The 26,431-nt window shown below is 39.4% G+C and overlaps 1 protein-coding gene across 1 annotated transcript; it reads right to left on the minus strand.

Annotated features, from left to right (window-relative positions):
• Positions 1 to 347: 347 nt before the first annotated feature.
• On the minus strand, positions 348 to 26,033 carry LOC124166559 (GILT-like protein 1). Its single transcript, XM_046544121.1, has 5 exons — positions 25,854 to 26,033; positions 21,643 to 21,780; positions 5,092 to 5,268; positions 2,249 to 2,395; positions 348 to 1,359 (listed from the first exon to the last, which is right to left on the minus strand). The coding sequence occupies exons 1-5, from the start codon at positions 25,917 to 25,919 to the stop codon at positions 1,177 to 1,179; spliced, it is 711 nt and encodes a 236-aa protein (XP_046400077.1). The 5' UTR covers positions 25,920 to 26,033; the 3' UTR covers positions 348 to 1,176.
• Positions 26,034 to 26,431: the final 398 nt, after the last annotated feature.

Raw genomic sequence — 26,431 nt, forward strand, 5'->3', positions numbered from 1 at the left:
ATATATCAACATACGAGTTAACACCAGCGCTTACATTGAATTTAAGTCATAAAAATAATTTCTGCGACATTATGGAGAACTTAAAAATACTTCCACGCCCATGGTTATGAGGGATTTAAAAGACAAAATGTTTGTTTTCATTCTTTATTATAACCTCTAATATGAACACGCATAAACATTTTAATACTTTCAAATAGAACACCTTCCAAAAATAAAATCAGTTACGCAATCTTAAGACCACTTAGAACAGTAAGTACTTTCAACTCCCACATCACCGATCTAGAGGCAAACAAGTGACAGCACAACACAACGAGACAATCATTCCTCCAATAATTTTTGCAACAGCATACAAAATACAGCTAAGTAACAAGAGAAGCGCCTTCATTTAAGACATTTCTTTTCAGATCTTTCTCTAGGTGAACCAAGGAGACATGCAGCCATTCCCCAAGGGAAAAACGAAGTAAGCTAAGTTTGTGGTTCACCTCAAATGTAGGTAAGAATTCGTCACTAATTCTTTTCCTTCGGATTTAAAATCAATTTACCACTTAAGCATCAATTACAAATTGATTTGAGAAAAATGAAGCTGCTTAAAGATTGAACAGTTCGTAAGTTGATTGAACGGATAATACTTAAACGGTCACCACAAGCACACAAAAAAGGTGAAGATCTCCGCAAAATGTATCACTTAATGGCGTGCGCAAAATGAATATGGCACGCAAACAAGTAAATTGTGCCCATCCATCAGCAATCCATACAAAATTATTTTTCGTAAAGATATGGAATTTCGAAGATTTTAAAAAGATTTTGTAATACTTCTCCGGACTAATACAAGCATTCTTGATTTCTCGATACGGAAAAAGCAGAGAACTTAACACTGAAAATTCTCTCAACATCCCCTTTTTTCTCCAAAGCAGGTGGAAAACACTTAAATGTTGAACACTCCATTCCTGGATGGAGCTAGTGGACTGAACTTATGACCTGTAACCAAAAGGTTTAATGTTTTTGCTCCGATATAGTCCAGGGAAACATCCGTCGACTGAGATTTTCCACAAATTATTCATCGACAATAATCTCGAAGCCACCACAGTAAATCACGAGTGCTAGTTGTCGAAGTTTGGGCGATGAGAGTTTGCGATGGTGGCGAACGAAGTTCTTCAACAGGGATATTGACGAATATTAGTGGACAACAGCAGCTGGCAGGATTGCGGCTAAGGCGAACACTAGCGATGGCACAGCATAGGCGGAGAATGTTGCACCGCTCTGACCAGCACACTCTGTAGGCTTGGTTCCCATAATGTGAGAGCAAAGAGCCGACATGAAGTTGGACGTGGCCATTTTCTGTTCATCCACCTTGTACATCTGAAAAATAAAAATAAAATTAATCCATCAAAAAATAACGCAATTAACGGTTAAAATATCATTTCCTTTCCTTTCTGTACATAATGAAAATAAAGTGTTCCATCTTCTAGTTGACTACGTCACCCGCCGATGAAATCAGTCCTTGATAGGAATACAAGTTCAATGATCACCATCTCCACTTAAATAGATTGTGCTTGTGAAAACTAATGCAATTTTCACCTCTCACGTTTTTCCATTAACGCAGAGCTTGTTTCCTGCTCAAGTGCTAAGCGAGTGGTTACTTAACAAGTATTTGAAGGTTTCACTGTTCGTAAGTACGTAATGAGACGTAAAATGGAGTGAATAAAATTTTAAGAAAACTAAATGTTTCATAAAACGCATTAAACTATCCAACCGATCGAGTACGTCTTATTTAACAGTAAAAAGACAACCCAAGAATTCATATTAGCCAAAAAGTTAGCTGCCCCAGCCGTATAATTCCGTCTCTTTAGTATAATCAAAGGGATCATTAAGCGATCCTAGTCCAGTGGTAGGGGGGCCATTTCATTACTCTGAGTACCAGGGGCGCAGCTAAGAATTCAGGCTAGGGGGGTTTCAGGCGCAACTAATACTTAGGGGTGTAGGGGTATTGCATACCCGCCAGGGTTAGCGGGAGGTGCGGAGGCCTTCCGCCGGAAAAAATTAAGATAAATGGCTAAATATTGTGATTTTTACGGCCTTCTGAGGGATATTTTATTATTATTCACACTATTCTATTAGCAATATTAATCCAATTAAGTAAAATAGATTTCACTTAAAAATTTCTGTGAGCTCTGGGGGGGATTTTATCCCCCAAACCCCTCCCCCCACCCTCGCTGCGCCACTGCTGAGTACAGTGGAAGAAACTCACCATATCGAACACGACGGTGGGCACTGAGGTGAGCCGTGGATTCAGCGCGTCGGTCTTGTCTCCCATCTTGGCCAGCGTAATGTTACCCTCTGCACCATTGACGCACGTGTCGATGGGAGGAAATTCAATGTTGTGGTCGGTGGCGCACTGAAAACAAAAGGAAAAATGGGAGCGGGTTGCGAAATGTTATAAGAAGAACAATTTTCCGATAAGTACAGCCTCCCACAATTATCCAAAGCACACATAGAAAGAGTGACTCCGCACTCAACCACGCGCACGGGTGCAAAGTTATATAGTACACAAGGATGGAATTCGCCATGAAATTCATTAGACTACCGCGATACAAACCCGGAACTCCCGCTTGCCGGTCGGGTGTGCTTCGGTGAGTGTTAAGGAGTTTTTTTTAAATCCACGCGAAATAATAAGAATTCCGATAATAAATATTGGGAGGGGAACGTAGGGCCCCTCCCAAGATTTGAGGGGGTGAGCCATGTAAGGAAACAGGAAATTTATCTCAAGAGACCACACATTCATCTAACCAAAATTTGACTACATCCACATCTTAATAAGCTTTTTCTTCCATTAGCCTCAAATATATTGCGGTAAAATAGAAATTTCGAAAGGGCTACATTCATAGAACATTAATAAGCGTGTACGTCTTGGCAATGTCAATTTCGCGAGGAATTCAAGTAGTAATTTGACATTTCTGGGCCCTAATGCCCACAAATATAAATAATTATGTTCAAGATTTTATTTTCCGGATTTTTCAGCAATCAAATCCTTGGCCCATTCGAAATTCAAAATGGAGCATATATGGCATCAATTAGGATGCCTCATCTAAAATACTTTGGTATTGTAAAAACTAGGACCAGTATATGCTTAACTGCTGGTGATAATTGCTGAAATATCCTCTAAATAAAGTGGCTTCACTGACCAATGGAATCCAAACGTAATGTCGCGAACTAATTGGGCAATAATACGTAAAATGATAAAGAAAAGATGTTTACATTTTATAACAAATTTTTAATATGAGATTAGTTGAACAATAAAAATAAATGATAAGAACAGTAAAATTGAGATATTTGAAAGCAGAAAATGTTCCATTCACGGTTAAAGAATTTCCATGTCCAATCCACTGGCCACCAAAAATTGCCATATTTTTCGTGTAAAAGCAATAATGTAGTCCTAACCTTTCAGAATTCAGTGTTTATCAATGTTTCGGCATCATCCTTTAACAGAACTCTCTTAACAAACGCTAAATAAAGTATCTCATCACGATAGTGGGACATATGACCTCTTAAGGTTTTAGGTCACCACGGCGTTGTATACCAGCCCCGTATCCCAAGTAGATTATAAAATAATGGACCTTTCCATGAAGTACGAAAGATTAGATTTTTTAATTACTCAAAGCTGCTAGCATTATTCTCGAGGCTTACAGGATGAGACGTGCAAGTAACGGGAGGAGTTGAATACAACGCTTGGCAATATAGCTTACAAGTAGTGCTTTGACGTACACTGAACGATCTCTACTCCAAATTACCAAACTGATGTTTGAGGGCCATTGGTGCAAAAAATAACAAAACATAGCTTCAAAATTTTTTTAATAGAAGCTAAAACAAAATACGGCCCGTTACGTAAGAGCAATTATCAAGTAATACTTTCTCAGAGAACCGCGAATAAACAACTTAATTTTAAGGTTACCCTTAGATTTGCAAACTGTTGTGACGCCCCTGAATCTGGTTATTGCCCATAAATTCTGTCAGATAAGGGCAATCAACAATCCTACTTTGATGCAAAATAATGCGTTGTGTTCGGATCTGGCATTACTTCAGCAAAGAGAAAACAAAGGCTACACTCAGCCAACGGGAAAATTGCCCTCTTCCTCGTGAGCCTATAGTAACGGAGAGCGCAGGTCTGCAATACGCATCTCACAACAACCCATTGTTATGACCCAGCATGCGTCATAGGCCCCGACATTCCCACTTTCCTTTGAACTTTTATATAAAAATAAACTAACGTTATTACAAAGGATTATCTACTTGAACTCTAGCATATTTTGCATGATTGAGGACATATCATGGGCCTCCTAGCACAGGTGTGATGTTACCATCTAAATTCTGGTCTAATATTAAAAATTTTGGTTAAGTTGATCGCAACTAACTTAGCGACTGCGCTCGAATGAAATATCTAAGAATTATTTCCGTGTAATTAATAAAACAAACTATAAATTGTCAAATTTGACATGCTTACAAAAATATAGTTTCCCCTGAAAACTTCGAGTTGGTCATTTAAGTTTCAAAAAAAGTAACAATTAAGGAAAGAAAGACATAAGAGTGAGGGTTATAGGTCTACCGGTAAGGATAATACCTGCATTCAAATCACAAAGGAATGATACAAATTATCGGTTGTAGACTTTCAGAAAATAGTTCTTAGCCAATCAATAACTGGATAATAGAGAAGTAGTAACATAAGTAGAACACTAATATATTTGTTGATAATATTATCACAAAAATATGCATTTAATGCTAATGGCTGAAGTTAAGTGTTTTACCCATTACCTCCCGCTGATGTCGTATGAAATCCCTTAAAATTGACAGATTTCAGGCGAAAGCTTCAATATCTATTAATGTAAAGAGAGTTTTTTAAATCTCAAGTAGATATCAGATGAATATACCAAATAGATATATCATGGAAGTTAGACATGCAAATATGCTGACATATCTACGAAATCAGTTTATTTTCAAAGAATCTCCTGTGAGATCACCGGGAGGTAATTTATACGTCACGTGACCTCCGCAAAGTAAGAGCAGTGGTCGTGCGTCTTCCTGACGAGACGAACTTACTTCCAGGCCTGCGGCGGTGACGTTCTGCGCAGACATCACGCAGTTGATGAAGGCAACCTTCTTCTTGTCCTCCATGATGTGGACGAGAGCACAGGACTGGACCTTGTTGCCGTAGCACTCTTCTGGGCCGTGTTGGCAGACGAAAGTGTAGCCACCGGTAGCTTCGTCCTTGGTCTTCTACTCGCCATCAAGACAGGGTTGCAAAGGTAGGGGAGGCGTGATGGACCACGCGGTGAGCAATGCCCGTCGGTCAGAGGGGGAGAAAAGAGAATGGAAGATAAGTACAAGATTAGCGAGAAATACCGTTGCATGCAACATACCATGCATGCATACATTCAACAGAATACCTAGTGGCGGTTCGAGAAAATATTTTGGGGTAAGTATCCTAGGAGGGTAAAGCATTGCGCAACACAAATGACAATTGCAATTTTCACGCGAATCGATGCGGAATATTTTCTTATATACAGCAGTGAAAACTAATTCGGGAAAATCAAAATCCACCAAATTTACGCATCAATATGACACTCGGCTGATGAGAACAAGTCAAAGCGACCAGACATTCATCAGCATACCCTGTGGCCGGTCCAGAAATGAAGGGGTAAACTACCTAACAGATTAAGCATTAAGAACAACATAGCAACAGCAATTTTTGTAGCTAATGACTGGGGTATACTTTTTTATTCATGGCAGTAAATACTAATTCGTGCAAAATAAACAAGTGTCCACATTAATACGCCAATATTGCATTAAGCTAATAATGAAACTTAAAAAAAAAGACCAAATGACGCGCTTCGCAGTCCCGGACTTTACAGGCGCTGATGATGCCTATCAGTTTCCGAAACACCTTACTCCTGCTGGGAATTTTCGCTTCCCACGCTGCATCCATTACAAAGTGGTTAAATATGTAATTTTAATTGTTTAATGATTTCCTATTTACTGCTACGCAAGAAAATTACACTAAAATACGAGCAGGATGTTCCATGGATACCGACACGGATCAAGAAAACTGCATTCAAGAAAACTATTGCGAGAGAAAGTATCCATGAAAAAACTAGGAGTTTTTCTAACAATACAGCTGAACTATACCAAATCGTAACGATAGGGCAAAGAAATTAGATTCTTACCCTTTATTTTCGAGGAGCCCAGTTAAATTGTGAGTGCTATCTACAGAAGTTCAACAGATTTTCACATTGAGGTAGCCGGAAATCGAAGGGAATATTCACAGAATTTCTCCGACTGTTCGAACGGCAACGAAGATAATTAAAATAAGCAGTGAAGACCAATTACCGTTGTAATAAATTATATATGACCAAGTTAAGTTTGGTGCAATAAGATAAACAGTTCCTTTGAATTCTACCGACATGCAGGAAATATCACATGTGACAGGAGATTTATCACATAGCGACATAATCTACCACATCATTATGACGTTGCAAAACAAATGTAGCTGTGAATAAAACGCTGAGCAGATGGAAGGGGGCGATCTAAGGAGTAATGAAATTGAATCAATCATTATAAAAATGAGGTTTTGAATAGAAAACCCCTCGTCTTAATTCGTTAGCCCTAAGATGCGCTGGGCAATTCAGCGGTGCAAAAAATAATGTTCTCTAAATCGCTATTTCAAAATTCCTTCCGGGGAAGTGTCGGCGATTTCGAGCCCAACTGTGCAGCTCCGAGTGCCTTATATGTGCACTGTCACGCCAGCACAATACGCCAGTATCAACCATGCGGCGATTTATCAGCTTACCTCAGCATTACCAACCTACGGAGAACTTACGATGCACACTTAAGTTTCGGATCATACTAGGTTATTTATGCACTAAGATAAAATCGACCCGTTAAGGTACTATCTAAGGTGGCAGCCTTCACCACTTTGAGGCAATTTAAATAGGATCGGCATCCGCTGACTACGGAACATCCATTTCGACGAGTCAACAAAAGCCTTCGCCACGTACGACGCCCACGAAATTACGTTCGGAAACTAGAGGAATTAGCCGCACGCGACGCTGGCGAACCAACCCCATCTATTGAAAACTCAACAATCAAAGAACGGTGGAATCTGCTGAAAGCAGCTATTTGTTTTAGGCTACACTCCCATAAATTTGAAAACTGTACCCTGTCCTCTTACATTTATCACATGTGTTGGTTTTAGGGATAGATAAATCCTTTATTACTTTAGTTTGCTTTTCTGCTCACTTTCCATATAATTCCGTGGATATATTATAATAACAGTTTCTTTCAATGCTATAATTATCTAGCCTACATATTATTCAAGTGAATTGTAAGCACTATCTTCTTGGTGTTAACTTTATCTCGACTTAAAGTTTATCCAACCCATGATGGTATTGCATAAGTAAACTACGGCCTATGCTAAACCTGTTTTAAAAGTGAATAAGCATATGTTAAAAAAATAAATTCTCCGGTATAAGAGTTTCCATGCATAAAATCAAAAGATCCTTAACCTCGTACGACTAGTAATATTTATTGTATCCTTGTATTGTGCATGCGCATGATTCCCCTAGCATCAACCAATAATTCAGGGTTTGACATAAATCTTAAAACCAGTAAAAAAGAAACCCGCCCTATTTATTTTAAAACTGTAACCATCACAGTAGCGATGGAATTTAAAAACGTTTTCACTAATAACCAACAAATATTTCAGTTAAGGAGTACCAAGGTAAAAACTGAAAACTATACAGTTCGTTCTCTGCGGGCCGTCAACTAGTAGCATTACTAATTAAATATTTAAATACTACAAAAGAATTCAATGTAACAAATATCAGGTATAGTTTATTAACTTCTAACAGACTAGGCTGAGACCAATTTAATAAAGCACAAGTTTTCCTTACAGCTACGACCCGTAACAAGTAAGACCCCAAAGCATTTTCAAGGAAACGGTTAAAATATTTTTACTTAAAAATCTAAACGGCGGCTTCGCAAAGAAAGCAAATTCCGTAAACAAACAAAATAAATCTGTGATAAAAGAACGAAAATCCTAGTGCAGAAGCATTTAACAGCTGAGAAACTACATAAAGAGTGCTCCACTCCGGAACATTAGTCAGCGGTGCATAAATCCGGCCAACTTTATGCATTACAATTGAAAACAATGGACAACTGAAAATGGAACCAGGTGAATGCGCGGTGACCGACTGACTGTTTACGAACAATGGAAATCTACAACGTCGAACGAACCTCCGCGCGTCGCGTCGATGAAAACAAATGTTGATGAAAAAAGCGAGAAGCCACAATGATAAAGAAATTGAAAGCGAGGGAATAGGGAAATGTGCAATTCCCATAGCGTGAGGAAACAGTCAAATTAGAATATCTGCAATTTCAGACACTAGTGGAGACATTCCAAGCTTCAACTCTAAGTCGACGTGCAGTAAACTTTCACTATTTTAACATGAGACAACTAACATTCTCTAATGGAATAACTCAAATCAGAGCAGATAGACGCTATCAGCAAATACTACATCGCCCATCTTGGTAACCGGAAAGGTCACATTTGCGATTTGCCGAGGCTAATTTGCCTAATTACTAAAAATAATATTTAAAAAGTTAGTTCCTATATATGAAGTATATTTTCCACAAGTTTCGTCTTTTGTTTTAAACGAGTAATTTTTGCAGTTTTTGAATAATATTTTTAGACTATGTAGGTTCTCTGGGCGTTAACCTTCAACCCCTTCATACAAGTTGTTTACGGAGAAATCTGAAATCGTCTCCCCTATCGCCCACTAAGTATTTTAGATGCTTCCAGAAACCCCATGCATACCTACTTTAAGGACGAATCCTGCTCCATAACCAAGACTTAGCATAAAAATCGCGAGGAACTGGAAATGAGTTTCTTTCATTCTCCTGATTTCTCCTTTGATATAATGGGATAGAGAAAGTAATCGCGGCTATTCACCCTGCAGGAAGGACCATTCCCTACCACTTTACCATTAATCGGTGGCGGCGGGGTAACGTTCTCGCCTGCCAAACAAGAGGTCGCGGGTTCGAGTCCCGCCTGGGTAGGTTTCCCCGGTCCGGGGCATGGTCGTTTGTGTACGTTTACTTGTTACATTTGTTGAACACCCCGGTGTAATATGGCCAATAAGAGCTGTATCCGGTGGATTGAGAATAAAATTTTTAAAAATAAAAAAATAAAATACGTCAAGCTCCAAAGACGCAGAGGGCTGAAATCGAAAAAAAGCTGTCCAAAAATTATATCTTCCATATTTTTATAATTAGCCAGACAAAAATTTTCCTACTACTCTTGTTTAGGCTATACAACATGAATATAATGACATTTGGCCGAAAAATTGATCCGGGGAGTTTTTTTTTAACAAATTGGCGGAGACAAAAAAAAACAAAAATCGACTAATTGGACCACTTGAGAAGGGAGGGAACATTGAATTGAAATTAATAGTTATGAATTATAAGTATATTGTTTAACATTCAATTCAATAATTTAAATGAAAAAAATTATATTAAATACATAAAATAATTTTTAAACACTATTAATGATTTAGTCAATTTTAAGTTAAATTTTTTTTTAAAGAACACACATAAGAAATCGCCTAGCAAACAATTTATGCCATAAACCACAATACCATATAAAATTATTTTTGAGCCATAGTAAGTAACATACATATATAAAACATAAGGGACATACATTTACAAGCCCACTACCAGTTCTCAACGGACTCCCAGCCGTAACTGACCTCATCAGGAGTTTGCTCCTCCAATGCAAGTTTCGTTCATCCTTTGAAACATTTCTTTTAGCATTTATACATTACTATTGGATATTAGAGGATCCGAAGTAAGATTGAGCCTTCGGAAAAGATCTCCCGTTTCAGCTAAGCGCGAAAATTTTCGCGCGTGGTGCCCTCGAAATCTTCCGATATCTTTGTGGCGAGATTCCAAAGCTTCCTCCGAAATTTGTCCAATTGGAAGCACTGCTACCTTAGCAATCGATGCTCCAAGGAACAGCACTTTGTACACCGTGGGCGGCATGTAGTACCACGGACACAAATCCACAAAAAGGGATGCAGTTTCTGAGCATTACTCGCTGAAATTGGCGTAATTAAAATCCATATGACAGAGCTTTTAAAATTGAGGCAAACCTTGAGATGAGATCCTCGCCAATGCCTATTTAAAAAGGAAAAGAAGTCCTCACCAAATCCTTCTACCAAAAAATTTATAATATTCATAAATTTTGGAATCAATAAATAAAAATCTTTATAATATGAGTTTTGATTGTAAATATACCGGTAATTTCTGATGTAAGCTTAGGATAAAAAAAACGTCTGGCAGTGTTCCCATCATTAGCCGTGCCTTGACCATGCCTGAACAAGGAGTCTCAAGAAGAGATTTATGCAAATCTGTTGGGAGCGGTATATCCTTCTCTAACCAACATCGAAATTTTACTTCAAACCTGACACTAGTTCTCTTGCATTCTTCCCATTTCTGGATATACCTAATGAAAAGTATTTATTCATGACGTTCTTCAAAATTTCCTTTGTCTCCTCGTCTTTCCCCAAGTTTAACTTATCATGAAGATATTGAAGGGCCAATTTACGTTTTGACGACAACGAATTTTCACTTCCATTAACAATAACGTCATGTATTTCTTTGCGGGTTACTTTCATACGCTCCGTTTATCTCATCCAGATTATCAACAATCTAAATCACGGGACAAGGAAAGCGAAATCTGAACATAATTCCCTGAATACGCACGATCACTGAGATATTTTACTTGGAAAACATACCTTTTTATCGTTCCGAGATATACTTCACTAGTGGTAGTTCGGCCTCAACGCTGAAATTTCACGATATAGGGAAAAAAAACCCTGGTTCTTCGCTTCCGGAGCATCCTTTCGCACTAAAGATGACAAACCGACCAATTTTCTCGGTAAAATGGTGAAAGTGAATATTTTTCAACCAATTGGAAAGAAGTCTTAGTGGAAAACCCCGTGCGAGCTACTTCGTAGAGAACGTTTGCGCGGGTGTCGAAGGGAAGCGATTCTCAAGAGTGAAAAAACCTCTTCATAGACCGAGGCAATAAAGCAATAAGTGGCATTTCTACAAAGGGACAGTAATGAATCGAGTACAGAACTTCTTTAACGCTAAATAAGAATCATAACACGGTGGTCGGGTTTTCAGGTACAATAGGGATTAACGCGATCGGCAGGGTAGTGCCCGCCACCTCGGCGGCGCTCCGCCACACGTGTGACCTTTCCATTGTTTGAGCCGATGTGAGTTGTAAAAGCCCTAGGAGGGCGTGGAGAGCAAAATATGAGAGTGCATAGTGTTTAGAATTGTGGTTTCCAAGAATAAATCTATAATTATTTACAGCCGCCCGCTTCCCGAGATAAGAATCTGACTTGCCGGCGCAATCGTTGAGTCCATTACGTGTCTTATAAAGGAAATCGTGATGTGCCCTTGGAAAAATTGGAACTAAATGACTAATATGGCATGTTAAACGTATGCAGTGTGTGTAAGTGTAGACAAATGTAATTCCGTCTCACTTTTAGCGAATTATCCTCGACCACAGCTATGTTTAAGTCCAGTTAATTCACCTGCGTTTATGAATTATTTGCCAAAATAACTGCGAAAAAAGAATCCATTATACTATTTTACCATAATCCGATTCAGAACGGTAATAGCGCAAGGTAAGGATTGTGTACCATTCGGCAAGAACAGGCGCTAGAAACTCTAGGATTAAAAAAAAACTTTCACCAGAACCAATATTCCGAACGAAACCGAAAATCCCGCTAGATCTCTCCAACAACTAAGCATGGAAATCTCCCTGGCTCATTACAAGCAGGCTTGCAGAAAAGTCTTGCGAGTGAAAATGGGATTGAAACTTTCCTTCCACCTCACCCAAGGTCAGCACTTAAAGGTGAAATAAAAAAACGAGGAGATGCTCCCCCTAAGAGGGTCGCCGGGACGTACCATCCCCCTCTCCCCCTTCCCTTGAACTGCCCCTCCCAGCGAGGCAATGAACCCATCCGCCTAAGAAAAACCCCTCCCGAGGAACAGGTTTGATAGTTGCCCGCACCAAGCCACGCAGCGCGCCGTCCGATTCAACCGCGCGCGGGCTTCCTCCGTGGCCGATTCCCCAGAGCGGAGGTCTCCTCGTTGGTGGACCGTAGGAAAAAATTCCACATCTTATAGAAATGAGAAGTTTTCTAGGTCGCATGCTCTTTTTTTAAATTCGCACGGCTCGAACAATAGGTTATGGGGAGAGGGATTGGAAGAAGCGTGGCAAACATCTTCAATCCTCATATCCTATACAGAACAGTGTGAAAGTCTGCAAAACCTTGATTCACGACGCTCATGTCTAACAAATCATTAACGAGTGCATTCAACATCGTGCGCCTAATTCAATGTTCTTTTCCAATTTTCCATTTGGGTATTTTATCTGTAAATTGATGTTCTCAATGCTCTCATATTCGGGCTGCCGAATCCTCAATGAAGAAATGTAAAAATAATTATATTTACAATGGGGAAAGAAAGGCCTTGGGTGGAGCCAGTTTTTATAGGAAAATTGATGTTTGAAGTTAACCAAATAGAGGGAAGAATGTTAGGCAAGGTGGGAGGACGAAGAAAATTATTTACAGATCAAAAGTTATAACGAATGAAACTGGCAGTTCCTGATGAAATATGGTGGAGCCGAACTATTACTCATGAAGTCTTCTTATGAAATAACTAATGAAGTGAAATTTGAGATGAAGAAAGTGGGCGTGATTCGAAAAATGTTTCATAAAATCCCAGCTTCGACGGCTGCATAATTTTAATGTAAATGTAATTATAATACGGTTTCTCGTCTATTCTTGAGACTGGCGATAGCAAATTTAGGTTTCAACCACAGTTGTGTTTGTTCCCTTATTTGTACGGTTTCCCTAAATATTCATAAATTTGATTTTTTGCAAAGATTATTGGATTCTTGTCAATACCGAGATCCCGGGTATCGCTAATATTTTATTGGTTGGGCAAGACAATCCTTTTTATACTTCAGTATTCCAAATCTTATTAGGGGAAGATGAGATTAAAATTTAAGAATACCATAAAAAATGAAGTTAAAAAAGTCATTGGAAATAATTTGATAGTACCTACTATTGGCACGGAGGGAACAGACTTGCCCCTTCACACAGCAGGAAAGTACATCAGTGAATCACTAATCTCCACCAGTTCGTGTTCCAGGCTACGTCACCGAAATACATACATTCTTAAGATTTCAAGGAAGGAAAATACAAGAATGCACTTGGAAGCGTGAAAAAACATGTGATGCACATGATTAAGCGCGGGAGTGGTATCAAGACGTTATGCTCGAAATGCCATGGTTGACGAATACCAATGAAAAGTATCTCGGCTCTGAGTCATCTCACTGCTTCTCAGATATAAAAACCACGACGGATGTAAGTTTTTGCCAGCCAATAGCTCGTCTTTTTCTAGGTCTTTGACGGCATTGACCCAACACCACTCACGCCATGATGGAAATGGATTGTTATCTAAAATCCCGGTCTACAATCTTTCATCGACTGGACTTTCATGAACAAAAAGACATAGCGTAATGAGACTCCTATTTCTTCGAGGAAAACTTGTGCATGAATAATCAAATATCCTGATTTTTCTTATTCCCTTAAATAATATATAGGTAACTAAGTTGAGTTGACAGCGTAAAAGTTCCAGGCGCTGCTTGTGTCTTCGCGGTGTGCAAACCCTTCAAAATTGAAAATCAAATTTTGCATTCGCCCCTGCAAACCACCACCTGCTTCTCTAGTAAAAAAATTCGGTATTGATACCTTATTAATGAAGTAACTTCGTCATACACCAGAGAATCATCCTCTGACGTAGATTATAACTAGGTAGCCCACCCCCTGCCAAACAACAGAGGTGGCTCGCAGGGTATTACGTAGATTTAGATAGATGACAAGTCAATGGCTATGGCAAGTGGAAATAACGTTAATATTCTCTCTCCAAGATGAATTGGATGACCAGTTCAACAACATGCAACGTTTTGTGGGCTAGAGAGTGAAGGGTAAAAGTTTCTAGGGCACAAGCCGGTACCCCATTTCCTCTGTCCGAAATTATAGGAAGCGGAAGCAATTTTATATTTGACCTCTTAACAAGTTACACTTCAAGCATAGCAAAGAGATTTCCCTTCCATCGCAATTTAATTCCCTGTTTTAGGTGACTTTGAAGGTTTTAGGTAATTAGCAGGGGATTTCACATTCCTACACAAAAATTCTTGGCTCCAGTAAGAAAAAACGCGGTCTTCTTGGTAACCAATTTCTGAAAATCAAGAGCTAGTGAATGAAATACAAAGCCGCCCAATCAAGAATTTTATCAAGCCAACACCAAGAAATAACATTTCCGCAATGCAGGGCTGTATGTCAGATACCTAACGCGATTTTATTCCAGCTAAATATACAATAAGAATGGTTGAGCGAAGAAAAATCGACGAGGGCCCAAGATAGGTACCCTGTGCGTATTGACAAGAGCTACAATTTCACATGGCATAGTAAAAAAAGTAATACGACAACAATATAGATTTATTTTTTCGGCTAAAATCATAAAAAATAGAAAGTGTAATTAAGAATTAGCACTCGCGAGGTCAAAAATTAACTAAATTGATAAAATACCTAGTAAAAAATAGGTAAAAATAAATATGACTTTACCTTCATCGACAAGTCCGATAAATGGTACACCTTACACGATTTCCTAAACAGCATTAATTGACAGATTAAAATTAATAAACGTATGTTCATGTTTTCATTGCTTTTCCCAAGGGCTGACCGGAGCTTTCAGCATCCTTTAATGTTTCTATTAGACAGTCACGATACTTTCCAGAGGTGATGAACACCACACGATTTTCAAATTGAACGGGAAACCAGCACGAGTCCACCTCAGGAGGACACGAGAGGAATCCGGCGTGCAAATGAACCGCGACAATTCTGGTTTTAAGAAAGCAGCCAATTCATTCCCTTGCTCCAAATACCTGTGCAACCGTGAAATATAGCACGCCTATTTAGATGATGGCACTGAAAAAAAATCAGCGGGTTGAGCGCCCAAACTAATCCACATCAGTCTTAGTAATGAATATTTATAACAGTCGGTAACAAATAAATATCTAATTCAAAGTAATGAAGTACGAAATCAAATACATAATTTTTCGTTCATTACTCCTATCACATGTACCTGGAGACATAGTCCGTGAATGTTTCATAAATGAGAACTATATTTTCAAGGCAAAGAATGCTTACGTGGCCTAATATTGCTTTTTCATTTCGTAAAAATACGCAAACTAAGCAGTAATTTTGAAATGCATAAAATGAAAAACGCCGGAGTAAATAGTTCCTTGTGTGACTAAAGCGCTTGAAAATTTCAACCCCTATCGAAAACGCATCGGAAGGTTAAACAGGCGATCGTACGTATTTCAAAGCCGAGGTTGACACGCAGCCACTTACAAAAGAAGCCGAAATATGTATGCAGATAATTCATTTTTACCTGAGCCTTTGGATTTTAGCAAACATGCCGATAGAGCCAGTTTGTTATCGAAGCTAGGACGACGACCAACGTGTACCACAAAGCCTGCTAATATTCTTAGATGGGTGTACAGTAGCAATGGATTCGCGGATTTAAAAAGTTCAGAATAGCAGAAATATTAAAAATGGATGCTTTTAAATATGGCTGACAATCTGGTAGAACAGAAAAAATTTAATCTCACTTTTAACGCCGTTCAAAAATTCGTGTTCGGCGATGAACCTGACAACCGCATAGAACATGTAAGTTTTTAACTATTATGCTCATCCATTACATGTTTTCATATAGTTCTACGTACCAAATACAGGCTACCGTTAGTGCATGTAAACGTTGCCGTAAGTCAAATTTCGCCTTGAACTTCATGCCCTTTTGCCCAAGTTTTGCATTCAATTTATCTGGGATTAAGATAGAAATATCAGTAATGAAGGCGGAACTAAAACGAAAAATGGCAGATTGATGAAATAAAACTAACTGCATGTTTAAAAGATTATCAACCTACTCTAACACCAGCTATTAGTGCTAAAGAGCCGTAAACTGTAAACAATGACCATCTCCTAGTGAGGATAGCATACATAATTATAGGCTATATTCAAACGCAGGCGTGAAACGATTCGCAGAATGCGAACAGGTGCTACTTCCTGGACGAATGTCAAACACCACACGTTGAAAATGAATTTCCTAAGGACATGGACTCGCGCACTCACGTGAATACAAGGATAGCGTTGACTAGTTTTAAGGATAAGGGTGCGACGATGCCTTCCTGTAAAGAGTGTGCATGCTGGATCAGCCAAGACAATCGCCTACAGCATACAGTCGATTCACACCGAAGGTATTGCCCGACTTGCAGGGTCAACATTGAACGCATTCCGGCGAAAACTCTTTCGCGGAAACAAATGCATTCGCATTGCGTAATCACGCCGCCTAACCTATTACAGTTACTAATTGCTTCAGGTACCCATGAAAAATTATCACCCACTGCACTTATCTAGCTTAACAATGCTCTATTTCTCAGCGATTTACGTACCATTATATCCCCGGAACAAGCATAACGCTTGAGAAAACGATAGCGAAAAGTGCCAGTTAAACGCGCGGACCATTCCGGCTGAAGTCTTTGCATAAAATGTTTTTACGTAAAAATAGAGGACAGGAGTTTTGGTCCCTGCACTCTTCTTATGAGATTATTATATTGGCAAATTTTAAGTAACAGCAACCGATCTCAATCGGCTCGCGTTAGAAATTATTTCATTTACTCGAACGGTAGAAATTAGTCCACTAAGCATCATTCCACTGACTCTGCAACCCCTCTCCTAGCAATCGCACATATGGAACTACGAATCAACATTTGAATTAAAGTTGACAGAAGTCAGTACCACTAATTCCTGGCTCTATTAGTAAGTAAATTTTTGAAGAGTGCGATGAAGTTGCGTAAAAAATACGCTCTGTTCAAATTCACGTCAGCACTTATAAGCTAAGTAAGAATGCTATGGTATCCATTAGCAACCATAAGCATTTCTGAATATGCCATAACCGCATTAATAGAGTATCATCAAGCCAATAAGCAAGGTATATCCTTCTGCTGCCATGACTACCAACAAAGCAAAAAAACATGGGAAATAAAGGATCTTGCAAATTTAAAAATTTAACGAGATAAAATTAAAAAAAAATGAGACTCCATAAGAATATCATACTTGATATATGCAATTCATTGAGAGCTTGTCACTGTAGTATTATTCGCAGACTATACTAATACCATTATGCCAGTAGAGAAAAATTGAATCCTGCAAAGCACTTCATCACAAGGAGCAGTGAATCATCGTATGGTATGATAATCTAGCGAGGCCTACGAGTCGATGTGCCTCTGAAATACCGCTTCAGTGAATGCCTCATTGGTTTGGAGAACGAATCACAATTCGATCCCTATAACTATCGTCAAAATACGAGTGAATTAAAAAAATGGGTGAACTGTGAGAGAATGCATAAAAAGTAAACATTTGAATTATAGAAGAAAATCTGGCATATTATTTTAACTTAATCTGGGTTGCGGTTTAGCAAAGAAACGAAGGAATTTGTACGATCAAAAATTTCGCATTTAATGAAATGATATCAACACGAACTTTAACAGCATTATAACAGCATCGATATTCCAATACGATGCAGAGTAATTTTAAATTTAATTTTTGACTCAAAATTATTCGAACCCACAAATGTAGGCCCACCAAAGCCTATTAACTTTCGACGCACCTCATTCCCTTCCGCGATTGTTTCAACAGAGAAAACCAAATGAGCGACCCAAAGTTTTGGGAACGGGACTAGGTAAAACTTTTGGAGAAAGCATTTCCCACGTTTGTTAAGTCGACTACAGTAGCCGGCGTCGGTTGACCTCGTTCCACAAACCAAACGCCGTCGCGTCATTGCATGGAGATTTCTGCACCATTGATCGTGGAAGTCGAGGGAGGGCGAGCGGGCACTTTTACCGGTAGCTGGGAGTGAGACAAGGGGGCGGAGTCGACGTCTAGTGCCGACCTTGATACGACCACGCACATTTCCACTAGGCGTCGAGTCAACGGATTAGGGGAGAACTAATTGTAAGCATAAATAACAGTCTCAACTTTGCAAATTTTCGCTGAAAATACTTTTTCAATAGTTTTAAATTAAATGCAATAAATTCAGTTCCGTAGTTCCCATGTAAAATTTTATCAGTTGCGGGCATACATTGATGTTAACACTGCTTTAAACTATAGGAAAGGCTAGTATCTTAGACAACTTTTTGACAATCTTTTAAGGGTTTGATATGCTAAGATCTACCGCAGGAGCATTTCAGCTTTTATATTATGTGTTCAACAGTTTTAAAAGAAAAACTTTTGTCAACGCTAGCGTCATGGTAGTATAGAGCGTAATTATTGCGCGGGCACGAAAATTGTTAAAGTCGAAAAAATAGCTGTTATTTTCAAAAAAAAACATTGCATTAAGAGTAATACTATGCGCTTCAGAAACTGACAATGATACTAAAAATATTGAAATTGACATCGTTCCCGACAATATTTACTTTCAAAATTTCACTACCGTAGTCACTACCTATCCCTGGTCATCGTTACACCCCCAATGGCAATACTTCGAAAATACCCATGTTGCGTGCGGAGTTGATGTCACCAAAAGGGCGTGTCGCACAGTAATGACGCAGGGGACTGTAGGATTTATTAGGGTACAAAACTAACTCCTCACCAACCCCTCTCGTAAGTGAGCGAATATGCATGAGAATGGAGAATTTAATTTATTGCTAATATTACATATTTCACTACTATGAACAAATTTACAACAAAACAAAATTATTCTTCGTTATTGAGTTCAAAAATCCAGGTGCGAAATTTCAACAACTAAGAAAGAAGGAAATTAAATTTTTTCAAAGGATATGGCATCCGCACCCATGCTTTAATGTTGAAAGCATGAGTCTGTACATCCATCTGAAAATGGTCAAAAATAATCTTTTCCAGCCTCAGTATTTTTTAATGTTTTATCGAAAATTCGAACTTTTTTAGAGTAAAAAATGAGGGGCTTTTGACGAACTTTTCCATCGTGACATTCGAAATTTATTAACAGAAAAATTACATACGTAGAGGGATGAAAACAAATCGAAAAATTTTCAAAATATTTTGCACTAATACTTGCTATATAGCCTCAAAATAACTACAACGCTTAATCTCAATTTAACAGGATAGTCAATCGATACTGGCACATATGTTTTTAAACCCAAAAACCTCAGAGTTCAGAAAGCTGCCAAAAACTGCTGAAATGTTATGGGTGACACCCAGTTTTCGATAAATTCATCGCCTACAAAGGAACTACCTCTACAAACTACCTATGAAAGGCAAGTGTCTACAGGCTGACTGCGAATTCTAGAATACTGTCAATGGAAAATGAAAGGAAAATGCACAAATTTTTCCTCCGGAAACGCAGCGATTCTTTACGATTATCCTATCGCCGCGTCGGACCCTTTGTCAAAGAGACCCGAAACGAAAGATGGTTAGTTTCACAGGACCCCTCACGCATCTTGCGATGCTTGTCTTTTGAACGTAGGCCACCTGTTCCTGCTCACCCTCTCAACCCTCAAACACCACCCTCACAAACAACATTCTCGAGACACCCCAAAGAGCACAGAGTCTGGCACAAAAGACTCAATGTTCCCTGGGCCAAAGGGACGCAACAGGCTACGAGGGACGAGCAGAGAAGGATTTGAGCTCCCACGCGAAAATGCTGACGCTGAGGATCTTCGGTAGATTACAGCACTGGCAAGTCAAATGGAAAGACAACCATGGCCGCGACCACAAAAAGGGATTTTTAAGGGAGGTGATAGGTACCAGGAGGTTCATTTGCAAAGCGATCACGTAACCTTTTGTGAACATTTCAGGAGTGTTTTAACCACCAGACCCCCGCCCTTCGCGGCCTTTCTAGATTCTACCGGAGAATGTCACGATCGAGAACGAATATACGATGCGAGGTGCACAACTGCAGTAATACAGATTCGTGGAAAAAATTTATTTAAAATTTCCAGCAAAAATATTAGGAGAAAGCTTATATTTGATTGATTCATGATGTTCGAGGAATAATGCATTAGTCAAAATATTTCCAATCCATTCCCAATATAGAAAGTTCAAAATGGGTTAACCATGCCCCCTACACCATCCCAGAACCCCATTAAAGGTTTAACGAGAAAATTGTTTTACTGTTACAGCTTACACCTTCCTTGAAATTATACGAATTACTTTAAATAATTCGAGGATCTAATTTAAAGTAATCAAATCAAAGCTTAAAAAATATTAAACTAAATATGAAGCACTTTAAAGTTAAACACGTAACAGCCGTATGAATACTTTCTCATTACTTCAACATTTTTTTTAAAGCTACGTCGTTGACATCAAGCAGCATTGGATCTCCTTCATAGAAATAAGTCTAATAAGCTAAAAAATTAAATACTGAACACGTTGTGAGAAATAAGATTGTTTTCAATCCCTTTTTACATCCAAAACAATGATCTGAAAATAAATCATTCCCACAGATGTTCATCTGCATCTAAATACTGAACAAATAGCTATCACTTTAGACTCCAATGCTTACGAATTAACCTATTCTCCAGGGAAAGAAAATGAGACAACGACGAGAGAAAACATTACGGGCCAGGTATCTGAAAGCCAATGACGCATCAGCTTCCTTTGTGAGAATTATTTCTACCTCTTATTTCAACAAAAATTTCTCCCTTCAGTGACTGACTTCCACGGATTTTTTGATACAAACAGGTCTTCCGGCATCATACGCCTAAAAGAAAGGCAAGAGAGACCTCAAGAGGTGCTAGCAAGGGCGAGGGGATAAAACCAGTTCCAGGTGCCCCTTTGAGTCACGTCCGAAAATCTCTGCGATGACCTCACGAAATTGAAGAGACTTATCACAGGTTTAACAATGACGCAGAAAAACTTGCTCCGGAGAAATGCGTAAACGCTAGCTACTCTATAAACTTTCTTCTACAGGTTCTAGAATTATTCGAAAGTTAGGGGCCGATATTTTACAAGAATAAGTAGCCTGAGCTTGAAGGAAGTTGGATTCTTCATGTTTCAAGATAGTATTGTAAAGTGAAAGTTAAAGTGACTCGTTGCTAGATTTTATTGACACCTATAAGATGAAACATTTGAATATTTATGAAACCAAGGGTAGGTCCATAAAGCCAATCCGTACACCATTAGCCACCCGAATTACTCATCTCCTCGTAGGCTTCTAATCTTGCAATAAATGTTCCATGAGATGAACACTAATACCATCAGAAACGAAAAGCTACAGATGAACCGCACTAAACTTATTATTGCACAAGCTCACACGATTTAAGTTAAAAACGTTACCTACGCCATATCCCGAATATTCTCGCTAACTTAGAACAAGTACCTTAATTCAATATCAGGCAGATTAATGAATTTCGGATGATACTATCAGAAAAAAAATTCAGTGTGAATAAAAGGCACAGGGGTTACTACTCACATTGGAATTTCCGTAGGGGATGAAGTTCACTTTCATGTATTTGCCCATTTTCTGGTAGGTTGGGTAGAATTGCTTCGTGATGAAAGCAATGCTGTCCGTACAGAGTGACTCATAGTAGATATCCACTTGGACTGGTGTCTGAAAAAAAGAATAAATAATACAATAGAAATTTAGTTAGGTATCCAGCAAAATCTCTGCAGGCCCTACTTCTTAACTGAAATCGCACAGGTAGCAGATAAGGGATTCAAAATACGGAAGATGAACTCTACCACGCCAACGAAGTTGAGGTCCTTGAACTAGAGGCGCACAAAAAAATTCAAAATTCCAGCTCCGCATAGAAGCATTCAATCCCCACTTCCTTTTCTTAAAGAAAATACCCAGCGACCACTGTCGACTGCGTCAAAATTGAAACGAAGACCCGGAAGGCATCCGCAACTCCAGCAGTTTCCATGCATTCCTGAATTCGAAGACTAACGGTTTAAGTTGGAATCCCTCTAATTTCGTTAAGCTGAGGTTTTAGAAAGTCTTCGATTTTAGATTGATACAGAGCTAGATTTTCACACATATATACGTTACCATCGCGAAGACAATCTAAAGGCATTAGATAGTAATTCACCACTTTTTTCAATTCATTACTAGGAAAGTATGATAAGCATTGCGTCAGTAAATGCTAATAAATATATTTCAGATTACCGCTTATTTAGAATTAAATTGCTAAATATTTACAAATCTGAAAAAAAATTCGGCTAAAATCAGCAGATTTTCAGTAGTGGCATTGAGTTGTGCGTTTGAGGTTCGCTATAATTCACAACCTTTAACCAGGCTCCATTTAGGATGCGATCGCAACCTAACAGGTACAGCTTTGCAAGTAAAATGTCAACAAGTGACAATTGTTTGGGAAATTGAAAACTCCCGTCCTTGCAAGTTCCAACAGTCATGCAATCGCGAAATATTTCGTCTTCAATGCTCCCGTTAGTATTCCTAGTCTATCCTTGGGAAAACTATCGGCGACATGTTTTACCTGCTTTCCAATAAAAAAGCAGATCGTTTGAGCAGTAGAAGTTCACCAAATTCATTGCCGCTAATCTAAAAGGACCGAAGTTAGTCATACCGGCAAGTAAACTAAGCCTAACTGGCGAGACATTAACGGAAATTATTTATTTTCGGAGCCAAACGTCACTTGCTGAGAGATTATAAAAATGAGGAAATTTTAAGGCAATTCCCAGTCGCGATTTCAAAGGTTCACTCTAGACGAAGTTAATTCTCGATCCATTAATTTTACTATATACCCAGTAGTGGTAGCTGCAAGTGGCGCGAAAACGAAGTATATTTAATGTAATATTTTCCACTGCCATGATCCGAGAACCCCTCGAGCTAACAAGAGTACTAACTTCAGGGGTGCAGCACCCACCTTAACCCCACCCTATGCGTAAGGATAGACTTCAAAGGTTTTACTGGAAATTTTTAAAGGAATGGCAAGTTGCTTAAGATGCTGAGCCAAAGTTGCCATGTCCGAAGTAGACCACGTTCCGCGAGGTCAACCGTGACCTGGGGTGAATCTAAAAGCTAACTCTGCCGGTCGCAAGAGCAGAGGGGAAAAATTGGCGGAAGCCACATTGGTCTCACACATGGTTACATAAAATTCGACAATTTATAACACATCTACATATTAAACACCCCTTACATAGAGGATGGATAGCGCGAGGTACCCAACGAGCAATCACTTTCTATAAGAGGGTTGATACCATGTTGATATGAATAGAGTATAGAGCCCTGCTTAGACGAAGCCGCTAAATAAGTTTATGATGAGTGGGCAGTTCCTTTCCCAATGGCCACTGTCCACTCCGGGGAATATGTATTAAATATTTGATTCCGGGACACAATTATTGGAAAAGCCCAATATAAACATTAAATTTTTACAGGAATGTCAGCGCAAATTCAATGTGTTACATGCATCAAAAATGAAAAAAATTACAAACCAAATCGCGGGCATAAATGAATGCCGATTCGAACTCGAGACAGAGGAACGCACGCCATAAGGAAGCTATCCAGCGACCTCAGTTCCTCCCCACCCCCTACCCAATAGACGCTCCTAAGCTTTTATTGTGCCTCTACGGGGTAACCTCAGGCCCCTACCCCAACCACAGCTGGTCGGCCCTGCACCATGCAGTTCAATTAACTTTGATTCTCCCGAACCTTCCAAGGCTAAGGTCGAACGAAGGTTTTGACGCAAGAAGTGAACGGCTTGTGCCAAGTTTAAAACATGAAAGGAAGGAATGTACGCCTTCCCGACGGGTGGGAAAGTTTGCGACTCCAACCGCCAAAACATTCGCTCTCAAAATATTCTTCTGGTTAAGTAAACATTCGTAAAAGTCAACGCGATGTCGAATTAATCCCCACGCTTGTTTTACGCAATCCAGCTTTGATTCTAACAATAGGCAAGAGATGTCATCTAAATTTACCCTCGAACGAAATTGTTTATACACCAAATTCCTCAACGGTATGAATAAACAGGGTACAAACTCAAATGCAGACAAGCCCGAAGGGAACGGGGCCTGGGATTGGAGCCCCCCACCCCCTAATTGTTTCGGAGATACGGTCGTAAGTGTTCCTCTACAATAAATTCCCCAGATATTAATCCCCTCCCCATTAAAACAATAAAAGAAATTTTAATCTAGCTTTGGCTTAGTGAAAAATTTCCTAAGAGTCGGCATGATTTACTACTCTCAGGGCAGCATACTGGTTCCGGTACTTTAATTGGATAAATGGATCCTTCAATTCCCTAGGAAGGTGGAAGATATGCTTATCGGATCGCTTAAGGACATTGATAACCTAGGCAGGCGATCACCACGGGTAAGGTTCCTGTCGAATGCCACTGGCCTTGTGGTTAGCAATTCGTCGTGGAAAACCAACTCGACAACGACCCTCGCAGCGTAAAATCATCATTCCAAGCATGCTAGAAAGATGTGCCCCGCAAGGCAAACCGTTGTTCCCAAATTTTAATTCATCCCCCCGCACCTGCACCTACGTAGAAATCGTCAAGATGGACGGTCACCTTGCCTGGAGAACAGGTGTTCTTAACTGAGTTCTCCCGCGCTTGAGTAACATGGGTAACTTAAACTGAAAAAATACACAGGCTCAGTTCTAACAGGGGTTACGTGAAAGTTAACAAACAGAAAAAAGTATAAGTAAATCTATCCTATGGTTTTGCCTTCTTGCTTTAAAGAAATCAGCAGAGACGGCGTGAAATAAAATTTAAACGGATCACATTCCACCAGAATAATTAACATTATGGCAAACGCTTCCGATAATTCGACCTCAAATACAGGTAACAAGGTTGACAAAAATAACAAACCCCAATAATTATCCAACTTGAGCATTCACGCGCGGAAACTTCAACGTCCAATGCATTACATACTCCCGTTCGAAGAGTGAGTCACCTGAAAAGAATCTTACGACTTTCGGTTTGGTTTCAAAGGCAAAGAAAAGGAAAAAGTTGGTAAGGGAGGAAGAATCGCATGGACTTAAAAAGAAATACATGTAATCTAGGGTTTGGGGAAATTATGGCGGTATTGGATAATAAGGGCCGGCCTGATGTGAGGTCCAATTCAACAATTAACTTAACGAGTACCGAAGCTACTCAAACCCAGCTTATAGGCACGCGCAGGAACAGACTTCGTGGTAAATCGAGCAGTGGAGGGGTTGAATGAAAATTTCGGCCACATCAGCTTACGGGGCCATCACCTGTAGAGGCGGTTACATGCCCGGCCTACGGCAAGGTATAAAATGCTTTGAAACGAAATGCAACCTAGCAAATAACTAAGAATAGAAAGAAATTCGACCAAATTATTACACATGATGCCCATTTAATATTTACCGCAACCCAAAGTCAAAACGGAAACGAAAAATTGTGCAAAAAGGAAACTTTCACTTCCAAAATCTAATCGATCGACCGACTGGGAAAGAAGATGCAACCGCAGCCAAACATCCTCTTGATTTTTCTCCAACCCCCGACATTAAACGAGAATACTTGCACCAAAAAAATAATGTTAGTCTCGTTGAAGACCAGCCACGCCCTCCACGTGTACCATAAAAAAGCTAAAAAAGTAGTCCATCTTCGAGAAAACCCGTAGAAAATAGCAAATTCATAGCTATTTTAGAGCTTAATTTTGAAATTCCAACGGCGCGGGTATTTGAAATTCAAAACTCACCTGTGCTTCGGTGGAGGAGAAGGCTGAGAAAGCCGCAAGAACAAGTATAGCTGCAATCGCAGTCATTCTGGCTTCTTGAAAATGCTGGAAGGCAACAAGTGCAAAATTCCACACCGAAGTTCAACCGGAGGAGTACGACTGCAAAGAGAAGCGACTGCTAGAAGAGGAATCCACAGGCCGCCCGGAGTTTTGGAATGCAAGATTCCCACCCCCCTAATCCCCCACCTCTTTCTTTGAAAAGCCTCCTCATTGGACGCTGGAAGAAGCGTCAGAGGCGGCAGCGCAGGAGAAAAAGGCGGTGGTGGCGACGCCACTGGAAACGAAGCTTCTTCGAACTAGAAAAACCTGAGGAAGTGAATAATGGCGGTGAAAACGAATTTACGAGAATAGGCGAAAAACCATCCCCCTCGCCAACGGAAGTGTTAAATATTATTTTTTTTAAGGGAAAGCACTTCAATATGAATAAAACGTTACATTGTTAACACTAGATACATGTAATCATGTAAAAACGATTTAATAAATAAATAAGCCAAAAATTAATGACATTAAACGCTTACTATCTGTTCAGATTTTCACCG

This window comes from Ischnura elegans, chromosome 10 (genome assembly GCF_921293095.1).
Source record: "Ischnura elegans chromosome 10, ioIscEleg1.1, whole genome shotgun sequence".
NCBI lineage: Eukaryota > Metazoa > Arthropoda > Insecta > Odonata > Coenagrionidae > Ischnura > Ischnura elegans.

What these genes read in the sequence shown, in the direction of transcription:
- LOC124166559 (XM_046544121.1), bottom strand. Translation starts at nt 25,919, where the DNA reads ATGACTGCGATTGCAGCTATACTTGTTCTTGCGGCTTTCTCAGCCTTC. An exon ending in TCTCCTCCACCGAAGCACAG is followed by an intron (nt 21,781 to 25,853) that starts GTGAGTTTTGAA and finishes TCTTTTTTTCAG; the next exon opens with ACACCAGTCCAAGTGGATAT. An exon ending in CCACCGTCGTGTTCGATATG is followed by an intron (nt 1,360 to 2,248) that starts GTGAGTTTCTTC and finishes TTTATTTTTCAG; the next exon opens with ATGTACAAGGTGGATGAACA.